General features: G+C 30.9%; 1 protein-coding gene across 7 annotated transcripts in view; it reads right to left on the bottom strand.

The window, feature by feature from the left end:
* by (focal adhesion protein tensin) overlaps positions 1–16,044 on the bottom strand; it is a 352,917-nt gene that overhangs the window by 169,003 nt on the left and 167,870 nt on the right. For all 7 annotated transcript variants that reach the window (XM_088258488.1, XM_088258483.1, XM_088258484.1 and 4 more), the window contains 2 exons: positions 13,384–13,498; positions 12,857–12,894 (listed from right to left, as the gene is read on the bottom strand). In XM_088258488.1, the coding sequence (XP_088114614.1) occupies positions 12,857–12,894; positions 13,384–13,498 (153 nt within the window). The remainder of the gene's footprint in view (positions 1–12,856; positions 12,895–13,383; positions 13,499–16,044) is intronic.

Genomic DNA, 16,044 nt, shown 5'->3' with positions numbered 1-16,044 from the left:
AATTGCATTTTTAATATATTATTAGATTAAAACCAATATTTTTAGCTTTTCCACTTTATTTTTATTTGACCAGCGACCGGGTTTCGTCGTTACCGACATCATCAGACTGGTGACATACCAGTATATATTATCCACAATATTTAGAGTTAATCCAAATTATTGTTCACAAATCTGGGTTTTGTCCACTTAGGAGTTATATTATAATAGGAGTTTTTTATCGATATCGTTAACATTTTTTTATTGATCTCCCTTTCACATGCTAATTCTCGGCACAATTTATGGTTTAGTTGAGTAAGTTTTTTTTATTCAGCACAGAACTTTATGAAATGTATGTAAGATTGTCTCCGGATTATTTTACATATTAATGAACTTACTATGTAAAATAACTACCAAATATAAATGATAAAAAGTATGAAAAAAGTTCAATTATACTTCTTTATTTACCAACTAACTAACCAACCATCACGCCGCTTACCTGCAGGGGTAGGCAGAGAGAATAGAACGCCACACCACTCTGTCCTTGCAAACATTCTTCGCCTCTTCCCCGTTCATGCATCTCCTCATACATACCCGCCGATTGTTTCGACTCCTAACCTGACCACTTTCAAGTATTTGGCATACTTGATCGTGACAAGTTTTTCTCGGTCTTCCTCTGCTCTTTTTTCCAATTACATTCGCCTCATAAATTTCTTTACCGTTCTTTCCTCACTCATTCGTTCTACATGTCCAAACCATCTCAACACACCTTTCTTAATTTTATCGAAAATGCTTGTAATAAAATAAAGTGCATATTCATAACTCGAAAAAAAAACTCGAAAATAACTATTTTTTAGCCCTTTACACGTGGTCTTCCTCGTAAGTAATAAATTGTGTAACTAGCGCTAGCAAAAAAAATAATCGAGAAAGTTTTATAATCAAAATAATACCGGCAAAAGTGCGCGTATCTAAGGTATATTTCTAACGAACCAGACAATACTAAAAAAATCGACCACGGAAAAAAATATACTAACAGGAAAAACCGGATTCACCAGTAGTAGATTTATTCTGCTAGAAATAGTCGAATTAAATACTCTTTTTTATATATCCATGGTAAAAATATAATTATTCCAATGATGGGTTCCTGTTTTTAAAATTATACAGGGTGGCGCAAAATCAATCACCCTATCAAAAGATGCAAGTATTTTTTGAAATGGCATCATATGTCATCATATCATATTTGACAATTCGCTCACTCCTTTCAAGAACGTCATAAATCAAAAAACTTGATTTTTCAGGAGAACGTTTTTAAAGTTTAAAAAGAAATCACAATGTATTAAAAATAAACATCAAGCCACTTATTGAATTTTTTACTGTGCAACAGATATTTTTAGGTAAAACCTGAAGGTTTTTTCTCCATTTGAAAAATATTTAGTATATTTAAAAAAATAATTAAAAAATACCTTTTCTTCAAAATGCAAAAACAACATTTTTTGCCTTGTAGCGGGTAAATATTAAGTTTAAATTATGCCACTTTTGCTGGTATATAGTACATTTTCTGAGCATTCTGAAAACACGCACAACTCAAAATTCACGATTTTTTATTTATGACGTTCTTGAAAGGAGCGAGCGATTTGTGAACTAAACAGCTGTAGATTACTAACAAATCAATAAAATGGGCAGAAATGTTTACCAACAACTGGGGGCAGCCCATGGAAGGTTATCATCTTTTCTACTTAAAAAAAAAGTTGTAAAGATCCAAATAAAGATTTCTAATGCTCAATTTTTTTTTTCATTTAGTAAGAAAGTAATTTAATAAGAAAATTGGATGATTAATTTTGCGCCTCCATAAATTAGTTTTTTTACTACAGTTGTCTAGATCACAAATTTGATTGAGTACGACGCTATTTGCAAAAAAAAATTAACACCTTCCGATAGGGTGATCAATTTTGCGCCACCCTGTACGTGTAAGCCTTAGTTAAGTCATTCAGGTGGTCTGAATTACGAATTACGATGGTCCGCGATTGTTGACCGCTATTGTAGCCAGTCTAAACAAGCAAAAAATATATAATGAAAGTGTTTGTATGAACAAATTATTTTCATAGGTGCCAAAATGCCAATTATAATTCCTTAACGCTTCACATGGTGTTAAAAAATGGCCATCAAATAATGGGCCGGGTCGATGCGATGGCAATCGATGGATGGATCAGCGTTTATTTTTTTAAAGATAAAATCGTAATTAACTGTATTAGTTTGGATTTTCGGCTATCATAATAAATAAACAAAAAAAATGCAATGACCCAGCAATTACGAAAAATTGGGAGTGTAATTTTTCATCTACATACGAGCGTATGTACATATATATGTAACACATCGCTTACTCCTTTAAAGAACGTCATAAATCAAAAATCTTGATTTTTCAGGAGAACGTTTTTAAAGTTTAAAAATATAACACAATGTATTAAAAATAAATATCAAGCCACTTATTGAACTTTTTAACAGATCTTTTTAGGCAAAACCTGAAGGTTTTTTCTCCATTTGAAAAATATTTAGTATATTTTAAAAAATAATTGAACATTTCCTTTTCTTCAAAATGCAAAAACAACATTTTCTGCCCTGTAGCGGGTAAATATTAAGTTAAAAATATGCCTCTTTTGCTGGGATATAGCACATTTTCTGGGCAACGTGCACAACTGAAACAACGAAAACATGCACAACTGAAAATTGATGATTTTTGATTTATGCCGTTCTTGAAAGGAGTGAGCGATATGTGTAGTTTGGTATTTTAGATTCAGAATTGGGTACACATATTATGTGGAGTTCAATAACCAAATAAGTAATATAATTATCACTACAAACAAGATTTTTTATTTTGTGTATTAAAAGCCATGTTAACTTTGTGGTATGGTAATATAACACTCTTCTTATAATTTATCGTTCACTTCGCGTAATTCCGCTTATAATACTACTTCATGACTATCGGTTTCAGAATAACCATTCCATCATAAAGTCAAATATAGATGAAGTAGTGTTTTAAATGGTATTATTTATGTATTTTTTCAAAACATATTACACACATAAGTCATATATTTCATATTCACAATGAGTAATTTCTATTTCTCATTTTGGGACATGGGATTAAGGTTAACAAGAATGGAATACAAATAATAAAGATACAAAAAAGATATTTTTTAAATAACCAAAACTAATACATGGCGAAATATAAAATCAATAAACAGGTATAGTATTTAATATGCCTATTTAGCCATAAGAAGCATATTTAAAAGCCTATTTAGGCATAAGAAGCGTATTCAAAAGAAATAAATGAGAAAAACATAAGGTAAGAAGCATATTTAAAATAAACAAATGAGAAAATATAAGGTAAAAACAAAATAAGTAAATATGACTAATCACTACATATTCAATTCAATTCAATTTTTCAATTCAATTTATTCAATAATTAATATATACATTACAAACAAACATTTAAGGCGTATACATTAAAAAAACAAATTAAAAATAACACAAGAAGACTCTTGTTAAATGTGTAGAAGAATCTCGCTTCGGAAAACTCCTTCGGACACATGGAACAGATCAATATCCAATGTGATATTGTTCAACATAGCGGTAGCTCTTCCTACAGGCATAACCATCGGCAGGTTGGTCCTGTGTATAGGAATCTGAAACAATCTATGCCGACGCTGTCTTAGGTAACTATCGGGAACATACAGACCAATGCTCTGGATAATTTCAGGATTAACGATCATACCGCGCAACAATCGATAAAAATGCGTAATCAAATACGCATTCCTTCTAGTCTCTAAACTATTGTAGCCAAGCATACCCTGGAGAAACTGGGTCGGGTAGAGCCAAGGATAATAGCCGTACTCTCTCATGTAGAGATACCTCAAAAACTTCTTTTGGACTTTCTCTACCATAAGAGAGTACTTAAGCTCGTGTGGCCCCCTGATCATCGAGCCACTCTCGAGTCTACTTCGCACCGAGGAGTTATAAAGAGTTCTCAGCACGCGGGTATTTTCGAAAACCCTGGCAGTACGCAGAACAAATCCTAGCATTTTCAATGCATTACTACTATAGATATATATCTTTCCATAAAGTATTTTTTCAGATAATTTATTTTAGATCCCCGAATGGGTTCTATTTTATATATGTCAGGCATCTGGTTAATTTGGGTATAGGCAATATATTTTAAGGACCGATTTAATTTAATTTTTGATTACACAAAGTGAACGATGAATGATAATGAGAGTGTTACACATTTTAATAAAAACACGTGCTTGAATAATGATTATGGGGATTTTGATAAGAAACAGCTCCTACCCCTCTTCAATCTTCAATGTCCCAAGGATACAACTCTAAAATTTTGACTTAGCTTATCATCATACGGTGTTTGAAAATGATGCGGAATGCATCGAAACATGTGGCATAATAGATTTTAATATTTAGTTTTTATTTTATTTTAATTAAACACTTGAATATACCACTTTATGAGTTTTATTTATAAATCCGACTGTTTCAAAATACGTCACCATTACTATCCATGTTTCCTTTTACAAAAAATCTTCCCTATATTTATTAACCTATATATACCCCTAAATATTTTTTGTTCGTCAGTTTTAATTGTTACCAGAAGATGAAAACAACTATAAGTTTTCGAAACTAGTCGTACCTATATATAAATAAAACTCATAAAGTGGTATATTCGAGTGTTTAATTAAAAAAAAATAATCAACATGTCATTCCACAAAGTTAATGCCGAATCAATAAATAATATCAAGAAATAGTGATATTAACTGAAAAAAACTTAAATTAAAAATGGAAATATATGTTAAAGGAATGATATTTTATTTATTTATTTATTTATTGAACGGCTAATGCCTTTAACATCTTTCTGAATATTTACCTGATATTTTAATATTCTGATATTGTATTATACAAGATGTCTCGATTACAATATGTTGCAATTGAATTAAATTATAATTATATAAATAAAGCAGATAAAACCATGTTGTTACTGTTATTACTATATACACATTTAATATTCAATAAGACCATTTTACACGTTCTGAAATTTGTGATCCTAAAGTGATAGGCTTTGCCAATAACGCCGCGTGAATACTAACTCGAAAATTACAATTCCGATGCACGTTTTATGCATATATGCATATTCCTGCGGTAAATCGCCTACACGTCGGATATAGATCTGTTAATGCACGGAACCTGTCTCGAGGGCGGCGAAACCGGGCGACGTGCGGACATAAATCCAGTTTATAGCCAAGGGGGATATACTAGTTCTTGGACACCTCTAACTACACGATTTGCTTTAAACGATACCATTTTTCCATGTATCAAAATTAAAAACCATACACAACTCTTCAGGCTAATACTATGAAAGTATTTTATAAACCCTGGGATGCTCAGACATCCATCTTCCTTCATTCGAAAAACGATAGATGTTTCACCTCAATTTGAGACACCTATAATATTGACATATCATTCATAGGGTGAATAATCCAATGTCTGATAAAATAAATAATAATAAATCAAAGATGGCAACCCTTTTAACAATGAGCATTAGAAATAATTTTTATCTTTTATGGCGAAAAACATTGCATGGTTGGTTATATACCGATATAAGAATCATTAAAAGAAAAGAATTTTTTAAATGGATGGGTCCGCATTGAAATAAAAAGTTTCTATACCGGACCTGAGAATATGGAGGGAGCTTTCAAAGATGGTAACCCGAAAGTTTATTTTGAAGAAAAATGTTACACTTACAAGATAATTATTTATGGATTAATTAATTTGTTTAATTTGTAGAACTCCAATTTATTTTTACATATGAAATTTTAAATCAAGCACTGATTTTTGAGTCTACTAAGCTGTATTTTATTGATAAAAAACAATTTTTTGTGACAATTGTCTCTCCTAGTTATGGCATTTTCAAACGAATGATTCGTTTGAAAATGCCATATCCCATTGTCACAAAATTTATTTTTTCTGTGTTTTTTAACAATAAAATACAGCTTAGTAGACTCAAGAAATCAGTGTTTGATTTCACATTTAATATAAAAAGATACTTTTACTAAAAAAAGCAATAAACAATGACACATAGATAGATTAAGAGTGAATATCATAACCGGGTTGAATTTTTTATACTGTTCTTTTACAAAAAAAAAAAAACTTAGTAACACTGTGCCGGGTTGGTGTGGGCAGTGGCTTGCACAGAGAATTAATTAGGATAGGCAGTAGGGGTAGGTAGTAAGGTAAGCTAGATACAACTTACTAGGGTAGGCAGTAGAGGTAAGTAGTAAGGAAAGCTAGGTACTTAGTAAGGTAGGATAGGTACTGGTAACGTTTTTATATGTCACGCGGGTAAGTTAGGATAGGCGCTGTTTGTCTGCTTATAGGGAAGGCACGCCACTGTTTCAAACAGGGTTGAATTTTTTATTAAGTATTTTTTACAGAAAACTCTGTACAACAAATCTTAGTAACACTGTGCCGAGTCGGTGAGGGCTGGTGTGGGTATTACGTTGCATAAACCAGATGTCGAACTCGAAACTAATTTTAGAGCACGGGGAATGTGCCGAGATGATGGTTGTGAACAACTACCATCTGGACGTTTAGTCATGAAAACTCCCACGAATTTCTTTACCTTCACCTCATATATGACGAGCGATACATTACACACTTAGAGAAAACGCACACCAAACGTTTATTAATAAAAACGAATTACATTTAATTACAGACACGCTATGGTAATCGATTCAGTTTTATTTTTAAATTAGCCGTTCTTAAATGACCACTACTGCTACAACTACCGTCACGCCGTTTACTGCAAGGGTAGGCAGAGGATGGAACGCCACACTCTTCTGTCCTGACATATACTCCTCGCTTCCTTCACATACATTCATATATTCATACAAACTCTCCGATTACGCAGGCTCTTAACACCACCAGATTTTAGGTTCTGATTGATCTAATCGTGCCAAGTCTTTTACGGCCGTTCTCGTTCTGTTCTCCCGCTCACATTCGCCACATATATTTTCTCAGTCATTCCCTCGTTATCTATTCGCTCCACATGTCCACACCACCTTAAAAAACTATTCATAATCTTTTCAATTATCCCTTGTTCAGCCTTACATTGCTTTCTAGTATCTTCGTTTTTAATTCTGTCATACAATGATTTTCCACACACACACACACACACACACACACACACACACACACACACACACACACACACACACACACACACACACACACACACACACACGTATATGTATATTTATAACATAAAAAAATTAATAAAAAATATATAAATATATATATACATATATATATATATATATATATATATATATATATATATATATATATATATATATATATATATATATATATATATATATATATATATATATATATATATATATATATATATATATATATATATATATATATATATATATATATTTAAATATGTATATATATATATATATATATATATATATATATATATATATATATATATATATATATATATATATATGTATATATATATATATATATAATATATATATATATATATATATATATATATATATATATATATATATATATATATATATATATATATATATATATATATATATATATAATATATATATATATATATATACATGTATAAAAATATATATGTATACGGTATATACTCTATCTGTGAACGAATCATTTATTACATTCAATTGCGAGTTAAAATGGAGTTTTCCAAACATAGTAATAAATTGATCGGTTCAATTAACTCCCATTGGTCCAATTCATTTAATTTATAGTTCGTCTTGTTTCCTTCAGAAACTTTTCAAGTAATTATTATTTTTCTCTTCCTTTTAATACTACAGACACGTGAAGAGCATTGTAGACGAATTTATTTTTCAAATTAATAAGGCAAAAGTGTTTTTGGAGGGGAGAGAATTTATTTAAAAAATAATAAAAATAGATGAGACATATTTGATAACAAGAAAACATTTTTATTGTTAAGGCTCAGTATTCGTTAAATCGCAACATACTTTTCTTGAAATCTGGGTAACATTTTACTTAATTGATTTTTTTCTTAAAACACTGTTTTTGCATTGAGAAAATAAGTTTTTCTTTAAAATAATCATATGGTATTGAATGAAAAAAATATTGAAAAATGAAAACATTTTTTATGATTTATATTTATAAAAAAACAAAAAAATCCAATGTTAAATATATTTTTATTTAAAATAGGGCGTGGAAAGACGTGTGACCTCTCCCGTGGTCAGCCGGTCAATAAATTCTGCGTTAGCGAATATCCCCTTAATATTAACCGTTTTAGTGTTTGTTTTTTTTCAGATAAATTTGTTTTTTTGATTGTATAAAGAATCATTGAAGATTTCCAATATGGCCTCCTAGATCCTCTGTTAATCCAATACGTATTGCCACAATCTAGATCTTAATTTATCGCTCGATTAGAAAGATAACATTCGGCATACTTAAAACGCGAAATAATAAGATAAATATATCTTGCGTTTCCCTGTCGTGTGTATTCGTGATTCACGATTTTATAATATCAAATACCTGTCCATGAAAAAATGACTTATCGGTCAGTTAAGTTACTAGGGTAGACTGGGTACGGTTGAAACAAAGGACGGTTGAAACAGAGCAAATATCTTGCAAACCGTATGCGGTAGGGTGAAGGGTCCAAGGGACGAACAAAGTGGACAACAAGTTCAAACACAAATATCAGTGTTGCATCGCTCGCCGCACTGTGCAGTTGCTTGTAGGAGGTCCTATTGTATTTTAATAACCAAAAGTAAGTATTTTTGTTCTGAAAATTTTCCTTTTATTACGGTTTCTATTGAAACGATATTATTGAGTATGATTTCGTGTTTGAAATGAAGCTTGTAGAACACGATATAGTGATTAGTTTTAATGTACCATTATTGTTAACATTACTATTTTCTGTTTTCCACCTAAAGAAGGGGTTGGGGACGGTTGAAACATTTTTTGTGGGTACGGTTGAAACAACATATTTTTTCAGTTTTCCTGTTTTCTAGATGCCGAGAGTACGCGCAAGAAAGACTTCGAGAGGAGAGGTCGACTTGTCGAGGTATACATACGCTGATGAGGAGGTTAAAGCAGGAGATTCATGGCGAAAAGCGTCGGAAAAGCATGGATTAAACCACTGTTCGCTCATTAGATATATACGAAAGCGAGATGCATCTGGTGAAGAAGAAAATGGGATATAAACCCCACAACAAAGTTTTTAATAAATAGCAGGAGCAGGAGCTTGCAAAATACTTGCTACTAAAAAAAACAGAGAAAGAAGAGATAAGAAAGGAGCATGAAATAAGGTTGAAACGGATGACAACTAAGTAAGTGAAGAATAGATTGGATGGAGGAAAAAGTAGAAGGATCGTTAAAGGAAAAAATAATCATAATACGCAACAGGAATCATCATCAGAAGAGGACGAGTGCTATTGTCTTGTTTGTCTGTCACTGTATTCAGAGAGCAGATCCGGTGAAAAGTGGATACAGTGCACCACTTGTAAACTGTGGGCTCAAGAAGACTGCACAAAAGGTGGTCTTAGCTATGTTTGCCACAATTGCGACTCGGAATGATCCCAAAGCTAGATTTCCGCTTGATTTATGACTAATCAAAATGACAGAAGTGTTTCCTTTTAGTTTATTCACAGATTATTTTCGTTCGATTTGTTTTTTTTTTTAAATGCCATTGTTTTTAGTTGTTTTTGTTCATTAAATATCTGTAGACTGATTAATATTGTCATGCGGTGCCATAATTATTTATAACACAAAAATAAATAATGAATAAAACGTCTTACAATATTAAATATTGATTTATTTGCGTATGTTTCAACTGACCCCAATCACTGTTTCAACTGCCCCTGGTATGGGGACGGTTGAAACAAATCGGATATATTTTTTAAATTTGATCTGCCACTAAAAATAACACACCGGGTACTGAAATAATACTTCCCATTAGTAGACAGAAACACGCTCTTGTATTTAATGCATCTTCATCATCGCTTGACTTGTAAAGAGCAATACTATGGACAATATAAGCAAAATTGTTTCAACCGTACCCAGTCTACCCTATACGTATTATCAAAATAAGATAGATATTAAGAATATGATTATTAAAAGTTTGCTTTGAAGTATTATTGAACGGTTTAAATTGGCGATGTTAAAAAAACTAAAATACAATAAAAATAACGTACCCCTATTATTTCAAGTATCATCGCTCTGTTTGTCATCTGCTTAAAATCAGATGTAATCGCAGCCAAGGGCCGTTAAATTTAACGAAATTTTTAAGGATATTAAACAGATTTTTTTCACAACTTTGCACGCTTTCGTTCATTTAAGAAATGGCAGCTTTATGTTTTGGTTTGTAATAATATTATATAATGGATATTTATTCTAGTTTTTTCTTTGATTACTTAATAATAGAATATGAAAATATTCATGTTTTTATCCCTTAAAACATCAAATACTTACTTTACTTTATTGAAAATTAAAAAACAAATAAAGGCAAGGTGATAGACCGTATACGAGTGACATAACAAGATTACATTTTTTGTTACTATTAATCGTTTTCTTAAAAATAAAAGTCAATAACTTAAAAAAAGAAAACACTTAATTATGTGTATTTTTTGACATTTCAGCATAGATGAAGAAGGATATGGAAGTCTGGGTATTTACAGGGCTTACGACCATCACACGCTGGCTCAAGTGATCATTTGATTGACAACCACACTAGGAATTCAAGTATAACTATATACCATATAGATATGATATGATTCATACGTCGCTTTATGTGCGAGTTCGCAGCAGTATCTATGATTGACTTCTATGTTGAGTTTCAAAATTTGTATAGTGTGATTGTCAATCATGGGTATAATGATGACTGTTACGCGTGTATAAAAGTGATCACATAACCAGGTTGATCTAAGTTATATTTTGAATTAGCAGAGACCCCTATTTCAAGTATATGCAAGATCCGAATTATTTCACATACTGGTAGACGACTCTTAATATTATTTTTAACGAAGCTTACAATTTGACCAGTTTAACCAATTTGAACGATATGAGCCAGACTTATTATTCTTCATCTATGTATAGATATCAAAATGTAAAAATAACTTCATTAATTGATTCAGCAGATACTTTGTGGTAAAATCTATCATTTTTAATTTAAATATTACTTGTACTTAAAGTGAGTTTTACACATACTTTACGTACAAGTATTTACTTGACATACGGTGTTTAAAAATGATGCAGAATGCATCGAAACACGTGTCACAATAGATTTTAAGAAACAGTAGTTTTTACCAAGTAATACTTAAATTAAAATTAAAAAAATAAATAATATAAAAGTGGATTAACCCATATTTGCGAACAAGGATTCGTACACACCTAAAATTTTGTCTAATTATATGTCGTATCATTCTACCCACGCTTTAGGTCCGTTTACATTTAATTTCATTTATTTGGTTAGGTTTTCCGTCTTGCGGTAAGCTGTCACAGGATAGATTAAGAAGATTTATAGATCAATTGGCACAGTTTTCAAGAATAAAGAACAGTTTACGCATGTAGGCGGATCTTGCGATCAACTATGAATAAGCCTTTCTTAGCAGACAATACAAATTGAAACTGAAAACAATGTCTTTGTAACAATAAATGAGATATTTAATATAAATTTTACAGCACAACGCAAAGTAATAAATTCTTGTAAACAATTTATACCTCAGAAGTTATTATACATTAATATTTTATCTTAATATAATGTGAACTAGAAAATAATGAAATATGTTATCACTTTATTAGAGGAGAAGGTGGTAATTCGGCCCCCCCAGTTTGTTTTTACTTTATAAAATATTGTTATTTAGCTCTAAAGACTCAATTTTTTGTCTAGTGTAGGTAATTCAATAACCTAACGGTGGTTTAAAGGTACATTAAATAATTACATAAATTATGAAAATATATTTTTTTTACATATTTTGTGTACTATGGCCCAGCATTTCTTATGTGACAACTTAATTTTCTCTAAATCCAGGTAACATTTTATGTAATTGATTTTTTCTTAAAACACCGTATTTGCATTAAAAAAAACCTTTTTTTGATACTTTGAAACGGTTTTGAAAAGAAGACAAAAAACTTACATTTTATCAAAAATGTTTGTTAAAAACATTTTTTAATAAGTGCCACGTGTTTATTAAGAACTTTATATGAAAAACGAACATAAATTTCGGAAAAAATTAAGATATGGTACATGCTAGTTTTCACTACATTCTTTACATGTGTTGCGTCGATGCTTCCCTTAAAATGTTCGTCGTAAGTTTTACGAATGTCTCGTAATCTAGGGTTATACCGAATGTTTATGACAGTACATACAAGTAGACAATTATGTATTTAATAATACTGAGATACAGTAAATAAGAAAAATAAAGCGCTTTTGAGGCAATATTTCGTAATAATAGCGTGCATTCACAAATTACTAATTAAATTTTTCAATAATTCAACTAAAGCACATTACAAAGCAAAAAAATTGTTTCTTAAATATTTACCATTTATTTAAATCGTATTTTGTTGTGTTAGTGCGTAATTTATATTACATACTCTACATAATGCATTTTTTATAAGTACTTATATGTTTTTAATTACACGAGATTACAACCAATATTAAGCACCTATGATAGATTATTGCCATCTAGCGTCGAAAAGATAAAGCTGTTACCCAAACGTAACTTATTTTTAGTACATAATTTTCTCGCCAGGGGCATTGGTTTGAGTCTTGGGAGAAATATAATTTTCTTACCTTATTTTCACACGCTTCATGGCAGATGTATTTGCACACTGAAAAATATTAACCATCGTAAATAAAACAGAAAAAGGGAAAATATTTTGACATTAAGACATGCGATATTATTGAAACAGTCACTTAATCAATCAATCGTATTTGTTCAGAATAATAGAAAAATGTAATAGTTGGATATAATAAAAACAATATAAAATGATCGAATTGCATAAGTACTTCAATACATATTTTCTTAAATCATGTCAAGTCAAAACGACCTGTGGGAAAGATGATTAATTTTCTATTTAAAAATATATTAATCGTTAAAAGAGAAATATTTGTGTTAATATTATTTACAAAAAACTTCAACTATTTCTGTGAGTCTAAGCGACTCATTATAAAAAATAGGTATCAAATTGTGACACAGTGGCTTCGAACCCAGAAACTCTGACTCAAGAGTCAGCGACACTAGCCACGGGACCACAACCCGACACATTACGTATGCATTATTTGTATAAAAAAGTAAATATCGGATAATTCGTATTTACCTCTACAGCAGGATGCAGTCCCCGAGACAGGACGATGACATGCATGACATGGTCTGGGGCGACGAAGTCGTTTATTGCGAAATTCGTGAACAGGTCCAGATTTTGGGGATTTTTCCTGTAAGCAAAATACCATTGTTGAAAAAAAAGATCGGCCAAATTATAATAAAAGCATACGTAATATATTTTCTATTTAGTTAATTACATGGATTAAGATTGGTAAAAAACATTCACATCTATCAAAATTTCAACCAACATATGAAAGGAATCCAACAACAGTGCATATATGCACATTTTTTTGTTTAATAATGCAATATTAATATTTAATAATGTATATAACGAATAGTAAGCGTTACACAAGTGTATGAATTGATCAAAATGTGCATTTTTTTTTTAAAATTAATATACTTATTATTATAATCCTAAATTACGGGACATTCGTAAAATTTACGACAGACATCTAATCTTTGGGGAGCACCGAAGCAAGACGTGTGAATAATGTAGTGACAACTAGCATTTATCTTAAATTGTTAAAGAAATTTCATGTTCGTATTTTATATAAAGTTCTCAAAAATCATAATGTACTAATTTTTTTATGTTTTTAGTAAAATGTCAGTTTTACGATAAGCTCGTATTAAGTTAGGGTTTTCTTCTTCTTCAAAATCGTAAAATAAAACACCGAATTAAACCCCCGAATGGCATATAATATTAGGATTAAGCATAACATTTTCATTAATAAAGATGTATAAACATATTTTAATATAATAGTTTAAGCATTTACGAAGAAAAGAAAACTAGACATTAGTATAAATGATTAACAAATACTAATTCTGATATTTTATTTAACATTTTAGTAGTCACGATATGAATATCAATATCGAAAAAGAAAAAAACAGCCTCGAAAGAGGTTGATAGTATATTTGTATTATTGATGATCTGTAGTCAGTAGAGATGATACAAATGATAGTAATTTTGATAGACTAACTTACTAACTAACCATCACGCCGCTTCCCCGCAGGGGTAGGCAGAGAGAATAGAGCGCCACACCACTCTGTCCTTGCAAACATTCTTCGCCTCTTCCACGTTCATGCATCTCCTCATACATACCCGCCGATTGTTACGACTCCTAACCTGACCACTTTCAAGTATTTGGCATACCTGATCGTGCCATGTTTTTCTCGGTCTTCCTCTGTTTCTTTTCCCATTAACATTCGCCTCATAAATTTGTTTTACCGTTATTTCCTCACTCATTCGTTCTACATGTCCAAACCATCTCAACACACCTTTACTAATTTTATCGATAATGCTTATCTCAGCTTTGCATTCCTTCCTTATTTCACTATTCGCACATCTATCATACATCGTTTTGTCGCACATTATTCTGAGAGATCGCATTTCGACTGCATTCAGTCTACTTTCATCCTTCTTTTGCCAACTCCATGTTTCACATCCATACATTAATTTTGATAGACATGTTACATATCTCATTTATTATATATCCCATGAGTATTATTCAAATGTAAGTACCTAGCTCTTATTTTTATCGGTTTTAATATCAAACTCGTTAATATAAGTGCCAATACGGAGGTGAGATCGAATTAATATTTTTTAATATAAGTGGACGATTTACTTATTTACATAAACGCATTATCTAGCGGATGTATTAAAAGATTAAATATAATAAAATATTAATTAATTACGGGCAGTAACTGGTTGTATGATGAATAAAGAGAACTTTAATTAAATTTTTTAAAGATATCTTAATGAGATTTCAGTGAGATTGAGAGTCGAAAAATTAATTTTGTTTGTCGCTTTTATATTTATATGATTTATTGTAAATTATTACGCAAAACATGTAATTAAAGATTAATAAATAACGTTTTAAACCATCTATTAAATTGACATCTCAACAAGGATGAAGAAGAACATGGAAGTCTAGGTATTTGCACGGCTTACGACATGTCATAGACTGGTTTAAGTGACCACTTTATACACGTAAAACATTCATTATTATGCCCATGATCAGCAACCACACTACCCAAATTTGAGTAACTTGTATATATTATATATTCTATAATTGACACATCTTTCGTATGTGAGTTCTCTCGACAGAATCTATAATTTATTTGTGAGTTAAGTAATTCGAGTAATGGAATTGTCAATCATGGGTGGAATGGTGAATGTAACACGTGTATAAAGTGATCACTAAAGCCAGCCAAATACCAAGTTACGACCCCTAGAATGCTGAGATATCCATCTTCTTTCAAATGAAAACCTATTGTATGTATATCGATTAATAAATCCACCTTGGGGTGAATAATATAATGTCTAAAATTGTACTTTTTCATTTAGAAATTCGTTAAAAATAACGTAAAAATTAAAATTTTATTATATATTTGTTTGTAATAAATTTATTTTCCTCTCTTAAATATGTATTTGTATATGTATATGTATTTGTCCGCCTCCGTGGTGTAATGGTCAGCGTGTTTAGCTACCGCGCTGGAGGGTCCCGGTTCGATTCCCAGGGGGGTGAAAATAAATATTAGTGATTTTACACTGAAATATTTATTTAATATTACCCTGGACTGGTTCCTGAAGCGCAAGAGTGATCACCTTGCCTTCGTGTTAGTAATGATCAAGATAACACTGCGTCAATTTAATGCA

The sequence above is a fragment of the Brachycentrus maculatus genome, unplaced genomic scaffold (genome assembly GCF_059751285.1).
Source record: "Brachycentrus maculatus isolate JH-2025_06_01 unplaced genomic scaffold, ASM5975128v1 h1tg000097l, whole genome shotgun sequence".
NCBI classification, from domain to species: Eukaryota; Metazoa; Arthropoda; class Insecta; order Trichoptera; family Brachycentridae; genus Brachycentrus; species Brachycentrus maculatus.
Note: the sequence above shows the minus strand (reverse complement) of the source record. Positions and strands in the feature narration are given on the sequence as shown.